Source organism: Chanodichthys erythropterus, chromosome 17 (genome assembly GCF_024489055.1).
Source record: "Chanodichthys erythropterus isolate Z2021 chromosome 17, ASM2448905v1, whole genome shotgun sequence".
NCBI lineage: Eukaryota > Metazoa > Chordata > Actinopteri > Cypriniformes > Xenocyprididae > Chanodichthys > Chanodichthys erythropterus.
Window position 1 is genome coordinate 17,352,779 of NC_090237.1, and position 16,504 is coordinate 17,369,282.

General features: G+C 38.4%; 1 protein-coding gene across 19 annotated transcripts in view; it reads left to right on the plus strand.

Annotated features, from left to right (window-relative positions):
- The window catches only part of myo18ab (myosin XVIIIA b), a 116,471-nt gene extending 100,392 nt beyond the window's left edge, over positions 1-16,079 (plus strand). For 14 of the 19 annotated variants that reach the window (XM_067364929.1, XM_067364930.1, XM_067364931.1 and 11 more), the window contains 8 exons: positions 45-128; positions 652-789; positions 1,722-1,907; positions 2,953-3,092; positions 3,761-3,805; positions 9,271-9,393; positions 10,208-11,672; positions 13,987-14,120. In XM_067364929.1, the coding sequence (XP_067221030.1) occupies positions 45-128; positions 652-789; positions 1,722-1,907; positions 2,953-3,092; positions 3,761-3,805; positions 9,271-9,393; positions 10,208-11,660 (2,169 nt within the window). In that variant the 3' untranslated portion in view covers positions 11,661-11,672; positions 13,987-14,120. Of the gene's footprint in view, positions 1-44; positions 129-651; positions 790-1,721; positions 1,908-2,952; positions 3,093-3,760; positions 3,806-9,270; positions 9,394-10,207; positions 11,673-13,986 lie in introns of all 19 variants that reach the window. The other 5 variants (XM_067364936.1, XM_067364935.1, XM_067364919.1 and 2 more) reach the window with 4 other exon arrangements.
- The last annotated feature ends 425 nt before the right edge of the window (positions 16,080-16,504 follow it).

Consider the following 16,504-nt stretch of genomic DNA (forward strand, 5'->3'; position numbering starts at 1 on the left):
CTGTGTAGAAGACTCTGACCCTTCTGTGGTTTGTTCTTGTACAGTCCTCACAGAACCTGGCCCAGATCAGTGACCTGCAAGCCCAGCTGGAGGAGGCCATGAAGGAGAAACAGGACGTCCAGGAGAAGGTGAATTCACACTCTACACACTCTTTTGCAAATTTCCCAAATCCCATACTGTAGGGAACAGTTGCTTTCCCCCTCACAAAATTCAAAGTTGAGTAATTTGCTCAAGAACTCTATCCGGCCACCTGTGTATTCAGAAAACACGTTGTTATTCTTAGCACAAAATATATTCACTCTTTGAAACGACTCTGGCCGTGTACAGAAACTGAGAAGAGAAATTCAAAGACATGGTGATGAGATTTAAATAATGTATTTGAGACCTGTGTAATTGAGTAAGTATCAGAACCTCTATAGTGGTCTAAACTAGGTTTGACTTATCACTCAATGTAAGTCGGCAATGCTAGTTGAAAGGTTGATAAACCAGGCAGGCTTTGTTAAAGACACCCCGTGGTGGTGAGGGGCTTTTTCTCAGCATATAATAGTTATATCCAGCTGTTAAAATTAGTATTTCAGTAAAATACAGATTGCTTTTGTTTTTCTCAGTGTATGTGTGTGAATTCTCATTCTGTATGTGTGTGTTTGGCAGCTCACGGCCCTGCAGAGTCAGCTAGAGTTCCAAGAGCAGTCCATGGTGGACAAGTCTCTGGTCAGCCGGCAGGAGGCCAAGATCCGTGAGCTGGAGACCAAGCTGGAGTTCGAGAAGACACAGGTCAAACGCTTGGAGGTGAGTTGGCAGGATGCATGTGCTTATGTGGGCTGTGTAGGTTGGGTGCTGGAAGTGTCAAAAGGTCAGTGCGCAGGCATTGAAGTGTCAGATAAGGATGAAATTAATCTACACACCCACCAGGCCTTTCCCCATTGGCCCACTGCTTTATAGACCTTTAACCCTGGTACTGGATGTGTTTTACAATTCTCTACAAAAAAACTGGCACTACAAATTGAATGTGGATTATTTATGTCCCCTCTCTGTGTTTTCGAATTGACAGTGTCAGTCCCCCTTTTAGAGTGGAAATCTACGCTTCATTTCATGTCTGATATATTTTGTTGCTGGAGGCAGCAGGTCATCTGTTTTTGCATTGTACACTGCTAGTATAATTAAAATGTGTTTTCTCTAATGCACATTATTTCAGTGTTTTTTTTTTGTTTGATTTGATGGATTTTTTGCTCTTCATCGTTCATTTCTGTTGGGTGCTCCTGCTCACCTGCAGAATTACAATTGGCACTCTGCACAAATTACAAACGTCTGCTGCGCCCAGAGCAAAATCTGTCAACAGAGGATCTTTGAAAAGCGCTATTATTACTGATTTGTTGGTCGTATAATTCATTGCAGGCTTGGGCAATGTTATCTCCAGGGGCAGCTTGTGTAAACCATGCCCATCCGTAGCTGTAAAGAATCTCTGTTTTCCTAATATGTACATGTAGTTATTTTTGTGTTTCCATGCCAGTGTAGCCCACCTTCGGTGTGAAAATCACAGAAAAGTTGCTATGGAAGTTATTTGGAGTTTCACACCATATGCATAGCCTGGCAAACTTGCATATTTCAGAGCTAGACTTGCTGGATGTGGTAAACAACCACAGTGGGTTCAGAAACATTTAAGCAATAGTGCATGTTATTGCTGCATATATGTGGTAAATAAATTATTGCATTTTCTTCAGAGTCTTGTAGCGAGGCTGAAAGAGAATCTTGAAAAGTTGACTGAGGAACGAGACCAACGCAGTGCCAGCGAGAACCGGGAGAAGGAGCAGAACAAGCGTCTCCTCAGGCAGATTCGAGACACCAAGGAGGAGATGGCCGAGCTGGCCAAGAAGGAAGCGGAAGCCAGCCGCAAGAAACACGAACTGGTGAGGGGCCTGATCTGCTGTTCTGCTTCGCTGATGTTCTCATTCTCAAGTGTCTTAAAGGGATAGTGCACCCAAAAATGAAAGTTATCATAGTTATCATCATTGATTCAGCATTGTGTCATTTAAAATGGGTTTGACTTACTTTATTCTGTGGAACATAAAATAATCTATTTTGAAGATCGTTGGGAACAAAACAATATTGAAGCCTATTTTTTTTCCATATTTCACCCCCTTCTTATTAACTGGTTTGATTAAACATCTTAATATTACAGCAAACAATGAAATTCTAAAAAATTGTGTGCCACATTTTGGCAGCAGTTTTAGGAGGGCTCTTTTTTTTTTTCCTTCCAACATGACATGAGGTTCATAAGTCAAATAAGAAAGAAACTGATCGGTCTTCATAAAGTCCAGACCTAAACCCCATTGGAATGAATAGGACTACAGAGTTTGTTAGTTCCTGACCTCAAGGATCAGGGTCAAAAGTTAACTTTTTTGCCCATTGCCACCATAGCTGGTAAATCCAGAATTTTATTTCATCAATTTAGTCATATAAAATAAGGGAACCTATGCACAAAGCATTATATTCTGATAAATTTGGTCTATTTTTTCAAAGTTGAATCTTCAGTAAAGAACAGTCAGTTACAAAATAAATATAAATATGATATATCACTATATACTAAGGATGCAGTAATATTGAAATTCTGGCTAAAAGAGACTAATTTTGTCCCCAAAAACCAATAAATTGTCCATAATAAAATTCTATACTGTTATGTCTACAAAAAAAAAAACAAGTGATTTAAAAAAAACAAAGCATTTCAACATTATAATGTACAGCATATTATGGAAAAAAATGGATATTCATTTGAGATTTACTGAAGATTACATTTAACAGTGTTATCAAATGAATAATGTTTTTAAATATTAACTTTAAGTGAGCATTAGATGATGGTAGCAAAGGTAATCTAAATGCAGAAAAAAGAAAAAGGAAAGAAAAAGAAATGAGTATCTCCTTAGTTAGGATGTAAATGTAACCCTCTCTCTTTAGGAAATGGATATTGAGAGTTTGGAAGCAGCCAACCAGAGTCTCCAGGCGGATCTCAAGCTGGCCTTCAAGAGGATCGGAGACCTCCAGGCTGCTATCGAGGATGAGATGGAGAGTGATGACAATGAGGATCTCATCAACAGGTAACACTTGCTGCTCTGAGGACTCTTTATTTAATGCATCCTCAGGAGAGCTTCTCCATGTGCATAAGTGGGTAAAAAAGACTTCGAAAGAGAGAGAAGACACTATATGGATGAATGCGCTGTTCACTGAGCTTTTGGAGATGGCAATCAGTGAACCAGTCTCAGTCTCAGTCATCTCTTATTCACACTCTCTTAAATATTTATGCCTTGAAAACTGCCGCACATAATTTGGAACTCCTTTTTTTATGTACTTGGTCTCATCTGTCAGAGGAAGTCATCTTCGTTCAGCCTCATTCCGCATCGCTCTGCTTCTCTTAGTGACCCGCACCTTACTGCGCAGAGCGGAGTTTATTTGCTTGCTTATGTGTGTGGAAGAATTCCAGTCATTCTAATAACAGTAAATAGTGCTTCATAAGGTTTCGCAGAGCAGAAGTTAGAAAAAGGTCAGCATTCTGGGTAAACATCTTGAGGAATATGTAGCTCTAGAAACCTTTTACATGATAAATATTCAATATGCAAGCTGGGTTTTTTTTACAAGACCATGACTTCTTATTTTTATTTTATTTATCTTACAGCCATTGTTTCCTTGTTTATGTAATTTCCTTTTGAAATGCACTTATTTATGCTTCTTGTTTTTTTTATGTGTTTCATTCCCCTCCCATCTCCAGTTTACAAGACATGGTGACTAAGTATCAGAAACGAAAGAACAAGCTGTGAGGAGTTAAAGTTTGATCTTAAGTTAACATATTTTGCCCTCATAGGAAGATGATGCAGTATACATGCAGTCATTTTTGAGAAATGTAATACAGAATAGTCAATATTCTGTATTGTAAATCTCGATTTCGACTCAAGAAAAGAGGGGAAGCTGTTGATACTGCATCACACTTCCGGGCATGACAACTAACATCACGGATTTAGTCTTCTCATTTTTATGCACGATGTCTCTTAATGTATGCATACTACAAACTGCATGCTTTTTCCAAGCCAAGCATGGTTCCCAATCATTTACCCTCCCCAGAGGTGATTTCCCCCAACCTGACCCCCTGCTTTGTAACACTGAACCTTTGGATACTTCATGCTTCACCTGTGAGACTGGCGTCCAGTGACTGGTAAGAACCATTCTGAGTGCAAGTCAGGTGTAGTTAAATGTCCACAGGGTCCAGACCATAGGCGATCCCCTGGCTGTCTAACTCGAGAGCCAGAAGGTGCCATACGCAGACTTGTTGGCTGCTGCAGGGCCTTGTACAAACATCTGCGAGGGGGTTGCTCGGCCCTCCCCCCTTCTCAGCCTTCCTTTACCTCTCGTTCTCTCTCACTCTTTTGAATAATTCACACTTCTGTTCTTGGGACTTAGCAGCCTCTTAAGGCAGGAAAGAAAGGCGTGTTCCTCATCAATCTTTCAACCATGAGGGCTAAATAATGAATAACCCTCAAGTGTCCTACAAAAAGCCCCCCAACTCATCTGGCAACGGCCTACAACAAAGTACCAGCCCTTGGCATTGAGCCATTTCATTCCCTTGTCAATAGTCCTTGGTCTGCACTGTACAACACTTAAAGCGTTTTCCAGTTCTAAAAACCCTTAAGCTCTAAGCACCACTTATTACATCATGTGAGAAAGTATTAAAAGCTAATGGACAGTCTGTGCATTACTTATCAGGTTAAGATGGACATGCCGTTCCAGAAATGTTTGTTTGGGTTCACACAGGGATGTTGACCCTTCTGGCTCATTCTGGATCATTTTATTAGGGAGTTCATGTTGCATTATTGAAAATGAGACTGGCTGAAAGAGGATTGTTGGCTAAATACAAACCTTAGTGGAAAACATTAGTAGAGAACCTATTATTCTGATTTTCCCAGAGCAAATGAGAGAATAGACGGGGCATAACGAATGACAAATGAGGAGAGCAGATATTTTGAAATGAGCTATAATTAGGAGAGTTGAGCATTACTTGTATATTTTATTCAGTGACATCATTTTAAAACTTTGTTTACAATACATCATGAATGATCTGAAATATTTATGAAGATTTTCTGGTTAATCAGTGATAGGAAAGTTTTGTGTCTTAGTGACTAACTGTAAGTGTCATTAAACATAAACAGTATAAAACATTAAAAGTATAATGTGCAGGGTATTTTAACTAAATAATTTTAGTATTATTTTTATAATATTATAGTTTTATTAAATGTTTAGAATTAGTTTTTATATTTTCAGTTTTAATTTTTAATTTTATATTTTTAGATTATTTTTATTTTATTATTGTAACATTCCACATTTTTGTTTAGTTTGTTTTTCATCTAATATTTATATTTTATTTCAGCTATATTTCAGTGAACAAAAAATGGTTTTAATAGTTTTAATAATAATAATAATAATAGAATTGTAATAAATAGTTTTAGATAACCCTGATGTAGATAGAGGTCAGACTTGAATGCAAAGGGGAATTTAGCATGAAGGGATTTTTTTTTTGTTACATTTGTTTTTTTAATATATTTTCAATTAGAGCTCTCAGTCGATTTTTAAAAATTGTATCATTAAGTGATTAATTTAGAGATGCACTGATACTAAATTTCTCTGCCAACACCGATAGCCGATTATCTCTCTTCTATATTGTTGCAAACTATACAGGGAACCCTCTCATTTGGTACACTACAATATTAGAGGTTACAATTAACAACAGAGGTATTATATTCAGCTGCTGCTTACTTTTAGATATAATAATTACACTCAAATAAAAACTGAAATGTTTGTATAAAACTTAGTATCACATAAGATAGTTTTCATAAGCACTCATTGTCTTAATGTCAAATTTATTACATGACATATAATTAACAGTAAATAAGCTCCCCTCTAGTCTTTTTTATATATAGATAGCTAAGGAACTGTGAACATTGGAAAACATTCCTGAGGTAAAATGTGACGTGACATTGTTCACAAGCTGTTTTATTGACGTCTTTCCGCAGTTGAAACACAAAGAAAGTCATTTTGTTTGTAATCATATGAGGCTAAATAATAACTGTAATTTTAATTTTCATCTATTCCTTTTTTTTTCTATTTTCATCCTAAAGATTTTAAACGTGTCTCAAGTTTTTCTATAATTTCTCTTAAATTAGTTAAGAAATAGTCAGAGACAAAGCCAAGAAACTGTTGCACTAAGTCCAAATTTGCCCATTTAAGGGTCAGGAAGAGCGAATGGGAATAGAGTGAGAAAACAGTGTAGAGAGACAGAGACTAGGGAGGAAAATAGAGGGGTTGAGAGAGTTCTGTAGGTGCTAATGATAAATGTAATAGCCTGTAACAGAGATGTACAGCCAATGGAGGCATGTTGTCACAGACAATTAATGTCTCTCCTCTCTCACTGTGTTGTTTGTTTGTTCCCTTGGGCTTAGGTGCAGCTTAACTAATGGTATATGGTCAAGGACATAAATTGTGTGTGACATTTTGCATTAGCGCTTCATTACAAAGACCCTGCTGTCCCACTGTTTAGCGATGGGCCGGCTAGCAAAGCTCACGGCTTATTCACACAACGTTCTCACCTCAGTTTCCCTCCAGGGCACTGGGGCTTACACAAGAGCCAAAAGGGCTCTTAAAGAAATACTCTCTCTGACACTCGTAAGTTGCCTACCCATATCGTCAGACAACAAATTCTTTTTTCCCCGAGTGTATTCACTTTAGTGTATCAGATCTTCTGCTTTAGACCTTCTCCAGCACCCTGACTGTGAGCGAACAGTTAGTGTTTAGTGACATCTGTGCTATCTCGTCGGTCCATGCATATATAATATTCTCATATGCATAATACCACAAATGGAGAGCTAAGCAGACCGGAACTCTAATGTCAGAGAAAAGCAGCTGCTGCTTCAGAGTTAACCTTCTCTCTATGCATGGGATAATGAGCTACTGTATGTTGTATAATTTCAGTGGGAGATATTTGACTCCTGCAGCGCTGGAGGACAATAACAATTATTATTAAAATTTAAATTGAAACAAAATTGAGAAAAAGGCATATTTTCTTAATCTGCCATCACAAAATCTTCTCTAAAGGTTTTCTGTTTGTGCATATTCAGTGTGTTTTAGCTCTCTAGGTCCATGAAGGGCAGTTCATAGTTATTCAGTGCAGTGTGCTATGCGATAAGTGAAGGATAAGACTAATCTAAAGAAGCAGGGAAGCATTGACTTGCAAATCCCACCAAACATAAATTCAATGGTTTTATCTGGTCCAGAGAAATGAGCAAACAGACTGGGATTCACAGCGCTGCTTTCTGTGTGAGGTGTTAATGCATCTGCTCCCAGGGACATTTGGCCTGTGTTTACTCTTTCTTATTGACAGCGCAACACTTCCCCACCAAACCCATTTGTATCCAGAGATGCATGGTATTGCTAGAATGGTGAGCCAAGTTATTACAGTCCCAAAATGGCCCGTTCCTTCATGAAGTCCTTTAACATGGTAGTCAAAGGCTAAATTAGCCTTAAAGGATTAGTCCACTTTTAAATAAACTTTTCCTGATAATTTTCTCACCCCCATGTCATCCAAGATGTCCATGTCTTTCTTTCTTCAGTCGAAAAGAAATTTAAAGTTTTTGATGAAAACATTCCAGGATTTTTCTCCATATAGTGGACTTCAATGGGCACCAAACAGCTGAAGGTCAAAATTAGTTTCACTGCAGCTTCAAATTGTTCTACACAATCCCAGATTGGAACTAATTTTTATATGCAATATGCTAGTTCAATAGTATATAACAATTAGTTCAAAACTTTGACCTGTGGAGGGCAGGAATACACTTAGCAGTGTCTACACTGCTGGAATTCTAATAGAGAAGAAGAAGAGAGCTAGTTCAAGATGAGCATTTATGGGTAAAACTTATATAATTTTCAATTTTTTTTCAGAAAATGAGCAATGGTTTCACTAGATAAGACCCTTATTTCTCATCTTGGATCATATAGAACAATTTGAAGCTGCAATGAAAGTAATTTTGACCTTCAACTGTTTGGTGCCCATTGAAGTCCACTATATGGAAAAAAATCCTGGAATGTTTTCATCAAAAACTTTAATTTCTTTTCAACTGAAGAAAAAAAGATATGGACATCTTGGATGACATGGGGGTGAGTAAATTATCAGAAAAAGTTTATTTAAAAGTGGACTAATCCTTTAAATATTTTCTTTTGTTAAGGAGGATCTTTCACAAGCTTTCCACTACCTATAATTCCTATTTCTATATAATATAGAATATAGAATATAATTCTATAAATCACAGTATGATAAAAGATAACTTGAGCACTGGCAGCTTTCGCCTTAGACAGCATCATAACCATTGTACAATTTAATCAATTACTAATTTGGTGTGCATTGCATTGGCAACTTTAACCAACATATTTATCTTGCGGTTGATTAGCCTTTTGCTAAGCTAACAGAGTGATAGTCTAATTAGCATAAAAATACACAGCAAACAAATTAAGGGTAAATAATATTTAATTACACAGTTTTTATAAATGAAGAGTTCAGATGCAAAAGCCTCTAAGTGCCATCTGAAATTTTCTTCTAAAATGAGCATTTTTATCAAGCTTGTATGTTTATGTTCAGTTATTTCACTTTAATGGCAATGAAAAGGACCTATTAATTGCCATTAAAGTGAAATTACTGAACCAAAACATATGAGCTTGATAAAAATGCTAATTTTAGAAGAAAATTTCAGATGGCACTTAGAGGCTTTTGCATCTGAACTCTTCAAATACTTTTCAGCTTTTAATGAAATCTATTTATGAGCTTTTCTCAATGCATTGTGGGATTGCCTTTTTGCAATACTTGTGAGATTGTAAATGTGTCGATGGTCCCTCAAAATGCAGCCACCTAGGTTTTTGGAACAGAGCTATTGTCTGCTTAGCTACAGTCTGAATGGTTTTCTCTTTTCAATGCTCTCCTTTCTTCTGGTTTGGCTTGGAGTTGTACTGACCTCACCCTTTTGGATGCCTTGCACATTATACAGAGCCAGCCTGCTGCAGGATGTTGCTGGACTATGAGTCTGACTTACTAACAAAGAGCCCTTTTCCAGGTTACTAGCGATTGGGCGCATGCATCTGTACTGTTGTGACTCCACTGTAAAACTCTGTGTTCCTCCTACTAACACTATTTATGTACATATTTGGCTTGTTCGTTTTGTTGATATCCACTCTCTTCTTGCACAGCGAGGGCGCCTCCGATACCGATTCTGAGGTGGAGGACCGTGTTGATGGGGTGAAGTCATGGCTGTCCAAAAACAAGGGCTCTGCCAAGAACCTGTCAGATGATGGTAGTCTGAAGAGCTCAAGGTCAGTACTGCAATCCTTATTTCTCTCGGTTACCCCACAAAATGGTTTAACCCAAACCCAATCTAGCAAGCAAGAAAAAGGTGTTTGAAAAAGCTAATTAGATAGCACTGAGGGACTTTTCTGTTGGTATTGTCTAGCTTTTTCTCCCCATTGTCAGCAGTTTGATAACAGAGGCTTCTATAAAAGGGAACAGCTTCACAGGCAGATTAATGGATATACCCACTGGCCAATTGGCATGCCTACCTCTGCCTTTCTGCTGAAGATGAATAGGTCTTCCCACCAGTGGACACTTTTTTCCTGTTTATTCTTTTCACCAGAAGATTTAAGTTTGGTTCTTGTGCCTTTTAAAACCTTAAGAACTTTTAAGACATAAATTCAATCATTTTGATCATTTAAGTCATATCTATAAGACACACTCTTCCTAGTATAAATCATCCTGCTGGGAATTAAAGTCCATGTCAATACCAGTTTTTTTGCAATTACCTGAAATATTTTTGCCTAAAAGGATCTTTATGTCTAAATTTATAAGTAGATACCTGAGTTTATGGATTAACTATTGATTTTGAATCACAGCAGCTTTATAGTCTTTCTTAAAAGCCTTGTATTTCCTGCTGTCACATCAAACTTTCATCTATATTCTGCCCTGTCTGCTTGGATATACATCTTCTGTTGTGTCTCTTTTTGGGTGTCAGTCATCTTATAAGTTTTTATTCACGTTTTTTCTCATTTTCATATTTCCATCTCTATCTTCTCCTCCCTCCATCTGTTTGTCTTTCTATGCTGTGCACACCCCGTCTGCCCCTCCTTCATCTAGATATGCTGTAAATGTTGACGGAAAGGAGGGAAAAGAGTGGGAAGAGGGTAAAGATTGGAAAGACAATGGCAAAGGTAAAGAATTAGAACCCAGCAGGCCTGTATCTGTTATGAGTTCCCTCAGCTACAGGAAACGCTCCAACATAAAGGACTCCATAGGAGGTAAGGGAGACGAGAGTTCACTCCTCAACACCCTCAAAGAACAATCTGATTCCCAGGACCTCTCTTCCTTCCGCAAGAATAAAGCCAAGCAGGAAGCTGAGGATGACTCCTACTCTGTCAGCTCCTGGAGGAAGGCAGGAGATGATCTTGATGATCGGGGTTCTGTCATCTCTCAGGCCTACTCGGAGGCAGCCAGTCGGGCAAGGAAAGGCATGGACAGCCGCTGGTCTGAGTTTGATAAAGAGTCTGTTGTGTCCCCGAGCCGTGTTTCCACCTGTCGTACTGCCATGGACTTTGATGACTATGCTATTTCCAGTGTGAGTCGCATGAGTTCGGTAAGTCAGCGTCGGAGCATGCCTCGTCTCGATGATCGGCAGAGTGAATACGGTTCAGCTGTCAGCCCCAGCCTGAGCCGCCGTAGCCCAGGCAACATGAGCCGTGCCGACTCCCGCGTGTCACTGTCTCGTAGCTGTCGCCTCAGTGAATATGACGTGGATGATGACGCTCGAAGCGTAGCATTCAGCGAGGCTCGCTCCAGCGCTTACAGCCCTCACTCCACCTCCGGCCGAAGCTTCTCCATGCCTCCGCAAGCCCGGAATACTGACTCCAGCCCGCCTGATGTCTCAGACGTCAAGCCAGTCAGTCACCGCAACTACCTGGACCCTGACCTGGAGGCTGCCATCAATGAAGTATTAAGCTTCAAACCCATTAAGTTCAAGCGCACCAGCTTGGAAGACTCTGAAGCGGAGAAAGATAAGCCGGGCGAGGTGGAGGATGACAAGAAGAGCGTCATCAGCTCTAGGACTGGCAGAGACAGCGGACGCTCCTCTAGCCTGCGCCGCTCGGCTTCAGCCGTGGACTTCATGCGTTCCAGCAGTAGCCTCAGCACACGCAGCAGCCGCAGCAAAAAGGGCAAGAGCAAGAAGAAGAAGAAAAGCCACAGCTCCGAATCGGACAGCTCTGACGACAACCGCAAGAAGAAGAGTTCCAAGAAGAAGGGCAAGAAATCCAAGAAGAAGTCCAGGAAAGAGTCTTCATCTTCCTCCTCATCCTCTGAGTCTGAGTCTAGCACAGACTCGGATTCCAGTTCAGGAGCATCCACTATTTCTTACAGAAGCTCCAGCAGTATCAAGAAGGCCCCTGGCAGGCAGGCCTCAGGCTCTGAGGGTGAGCTAGAGCCTGAAGGTCCCTCTGAAGGAGCTCCACCACGGTCTAAGAAAGAAGAGAAGAAGAGGAAGAAGAAAGTAGACAATCTTATGATGAAGTACCTGTACAGGCCTGACAGTGACTAAAGATGGCAGTAGGTGATACTTGGTGTGGGGTGAAGGAATGCTACAAGCATGGTGTTAAACTAATCCTCAAAGTACCTCAGTACCATCCGATATCTTTCATTGCATTTTAACATTATTTTCTTTATACTGTGTTCTTTCACTTTGTTACTCACAAACACTTTTTTTTAGTAATTTGTGTAGCTATAACAGTGTTTCTCAACCTTTTTGTCTCTAAGCCCCCCTTGGTCTTAGACAATACTAGAAGGCCCTTCTATTTTGTTGATATGTACCTCTGTTACTTTGTACTCTGGTATCTTTATTTTTTAACCATTTTCACAAAGAATAAGTTAAAATAACTACATTTGAATAATTTTAAGACTTTATGGTGCCCCCCTAGAAGTTAGCTATGACCCCCTAGTGGGCCCCGGCCCCCTGGGTGAGAACCACTGTTCTATATCATTCACTGTTATTTAGTAACTCAATATAACAGTGGTACAGCTAAAGTCAGTTTGAAATTCTTTCTCTGGTTTTAGACATAATTAAACAGAAAATCGATTAGGACTGCTTGCCAGCAATTAACCTGAAGTTTGTATTATTGTGACAAAGGGAAGATAAGACTCAGTGACACAAAAAGTTATCGTTGACTTTTTGAAGAGGGTGAGGTATTCATGCTTTCTCTACATCTCTCTACTTGCTCTTGTATAATTAGAGGATACAGTTCATTTATATGTTAATTCACTGATAAGATTATGAGTAGACATCAAGAATATTACAGGTTGTTTAAAATGAACCATAGATTTTTTTTATAGAAGTAGATTTTTAATAGAGAGTGCTTTTATCTGTATTCAGCTCTGTACTGACTTGATTGTGTAAACACTTCTGTACCTGTCCACCCTTGTCAGTACTAGGGTTTATAATATATTGGTACTATATTGTTATCATCCGATTTAAAGGGTTAGTTCACCCAAAAATGAAAATAATGTCATTAATTACTTACCCTCATTCCGTTCCACGCCCGTAAGACCTTCGTTAATCTTCGGAACACAAATTAAGATATTTTAGTTGAAATCCGATGGCTCTGTGAGGCCTGCATAGGGAGCAATGACACTTCCTCTCTCAAGATCCATAAAGGTACTAAAAACATATTTAAATCGGTTCATGTGAGTACAGTGGTTCAATATTAATATTATAAAGCGACGAGAATATTTTTGGAGCGCAAAAAAAAAAAAAAAAACGACTTATTTAGTGATGGCCGATTTCAAAACACTGCTTCAGGAAGCTTCGGAGCACAAATGAATCAGTGTATCGAATCTTCTGTTTGGAGCACCAAAGTCACGTGATTTCAGCCGTTGGCAGTTTGACGTGCGATCTGAATCATGATTCGATACTGATTCATTTGTGCTCCGATGCTTCATGAAGCATTGTTTTGAAATCGGCCATCACTAAATAAGTCGTTATTTTGTTTTTTTGGTGCTCCAAATATATTCTCGTCGCTTTATAATATTAATGTTGAACCACTGTACTCACATGAACTGATTTAAATATGTTTTTACTACCTTTATGGATCTTGAGAAAGGAAGTGTCATTGCTCCCAATGGAGGCCTCACGAAGCCATCGGATTTCAACTAAAATATCTTAATTTTTTTGGTCTTACGGGTGTGGAACGGCATGAAGGTGAGTAATAAATGACAGAATTTACATTTTTGGGTGAACTAACCCTTTAAATTATTTTGATGATGTGCTTTGGATATTTAATTGTTCATACTCATTTCCCCCATTTTTACTTTTCGATTACATTTGATGTCATCTAAAGCTCACTTAAAGTGAATTAATCAGTTAATTTAACACTGTTAAATGTATTCTTTAGCAATCTCAAATTGAATATCCATTTTTCATATTGTACATTATAATGCTGTGATGCACAAATTCACTTGTAGCATTTATAAGGATTTGTTGTAGTTGAGTATTTTTCATTTCTAAATTATTTAGACAATATATTATCAAATTTTAACTTAACATTACCATCACAACTTAGTATTTTTTTTTTTTTTTACTTTACTATTGATCTAATGATAATTTAGTAACCTAATGTTTGCTTGTACAACTTCACTAACAATTATCTGATAAGGTTTCATGGCACAACACCTGGTGTGATTTGGATGTGATTTGTGTGTATTGCACCACTAATGCATCACCAAAGACGATACTGAATTATAGGCCCTGTTAAATATTGTTACCCCACGTTCTGAAGTTTGATAACCTAACATTCCTTCAGAGATTATCCTCTTTGGTCCCTCTTTCCACATGCTGATCCTAATCAAAGCTTCTCTATCTCCCCCCCCTCCAGCCCCCCCTCCAGCCGCAGACGCTTCTGCCTTGACAGATCTGACGAGGAAGAGGAAGAAGAAAAAGAGGAAGGGAGCGCGGGCCGAAGCACCTACCGTTCCCGCTACAAACGCAGCAGCTACCTGAATGACAGCGATGGCGAGACCACCGCGTAGCCGCCCCCACGCACACACATTCACATGCACTCATGTTCAGAAAAGGAAGACTTTTGAGTTCAAATCAGTGTCTTCCAAGAACTTGAGAGGATTTCAGCGAGGAGGAGCACGATGAGACGCACTCTGGCAAAGATATACACCCCATTTCTTTTGGCTTGTTATTAGTATTATTATTTTCCATGTGCTTTGTGTTTAGAGCTTTAAAGAGTTTGTACAGCATCATGAATCACAGCACTGTTGACTCTTTCCTGTTTGTGTGCTTTTACTTCTGATGTTCTTCCTCTTCCTTTCTAAATAAGCAAACGCTGTGCTTGCATTCTTACTCCGGTCAGGATTCAGTAATGGATATTGCTTGAGGCACAGTGCTACAGCCTCTTGCATGGTCAGGGCTGAGCCAAAGATACATGACATTATGTACAACAAATGTCTGGGTTTTACTGTTGTTTTAGATTTAAAAGAAAACCAAGAGAAAAAAGGCAAAGAAAATATTGTATTACCAAAAAAAAAAAAAAAAAAAAAAAAAAAAAAAGCTTTGTTTTGAGCACATGAGCAAACTTTAAGTCAGAGGAGAGGAGGGAGTTGAGGTGGGACTGATTTAAGACCACTTCCTTGCCATCTCCCCAACTTTTTTCTTTTTCACAAACTTGCTTGCATCTTTCTTCGCTTTCATAAGGTGAAGTCATGAAGAGGAAGTCATGCCTCCCAATGAAAATAGAGCTCATTTCTCCTCTCGGTCTTCACTTTTTGATCTTTTATATGTAGAGGAAAAAAGCTGATCAGGCCAATGAAATGAGAAATGAGCAGCGATTTCTCAAACTCTCAATATGTCTTGTCTTATTCTGTTCTGACTGTATTGACTAAGTGCTTGCTCACAGTAGATGTTATAAGGCTCAGTGTTTTTCCCCACACTTCCTTGTTGTGGTTGTCGTCGTTCTCAGGCTTTTTTGTTTTGGTTACCATAGATGTTTGGCTTTCCCAAGGGAATACTTATTATATTCTTGGGTAAATGGGGCATTGTGGTAATTTCTCATCCAACTCCACTGATACTGGATAAACAAACGGCTTCAAAGTTGCTTTTCGTGCTGATGTGATGCAACCAGAAGCACAAGATGGAGACAGAACCGATACTGTGAAATCCCAGCTTCCCTACAGCATGTGGTCACATTGGATTCGTCAGTATTTTTGGCCTTACCTAATGGCTTTGAGACTCACTTGAACCCGTACGGACACTCACCCCTTCAATTTCCGTTGTTGCCTTCTGTTGTTTTGTTGTTCTGCTTTCATTGTAGTATTTATGATCTAGCATTGATGGATTGAGCGAAGCTGCCAAAATATAAAGCAACAGCATAATAGCAATGAAAGGATATCATTGCTTCTCTTTGATTTTTAAAGGGAGACAGCGTGTGTATTTTACATGTGTATTAGTTTTATAGACCCTCTGCAAAGGTCAACCACTTTATCCTCTTTTCTATGCAGTCAATATTGATTTTAATATGAAAAAAATGATGTTTCTGGCGAATTAAAACACGTGGCTTCAAGATACATAACATTTGCTGGCTGTACACATTAATATGAAAATATATAAATATCTGTATGATTCATTTTAGCTTTCAAAATGGCTAATGTTTATTTTCTTTATTGAATAAATGACCACTTGATATAAGTAATAATTTTGCATTACAGTTTAATATATTGTAAATAAATGATGGTGATTGTTTTAGACCTGTTTCAATATGCTTATTTCATAATTTTTTTTTAATAGGCACAGAATGTAAAACACATTTTTGCATGTTTATCACACCATTTTTTATTTATTTATTTATTTATTTTTTAAAGCTGCAGTTTATAATTTCTGCACCATTAGTGGCTCTAAATAGAATTCCAAAAATATTGTTTCGATAAAAAAAACATAACAAAATATTTAATCTCGAGGGGTTTATCCTAAAGAATATGTTTATTGCAATACATCATAGCATATTTCACACCTTTTTCACCTTCCTTTGTTTGAAGCATCATTGCGGTGTCACTAATCAAACAGCAGACAAATTTCTCTGCTCAACCCTATTTTAGTGCAAAGAAATTACACACAGCAGCTTTAAAAAAAAAATTTCATCCAGAGCTTTTATATTTTAATATATCATGTTTGTAGAAAGATAAAACCTGCAATATTCATCATCTCTAGAAGAGCAACAGATTCTGAGTGTCTTCTTTTATATTTCTGAAAGATCAGAAGAAGTAGAATGAATGGAGCCTTGAATTTCAGCATTTAAACACAAAATATGCAGCCAAATTACACAGAGTAGAAAAGCCCTGTCTATGGTTCACATTCAACAAGCTTTTCTTTTCCATTGGCTGTTTGCTCCA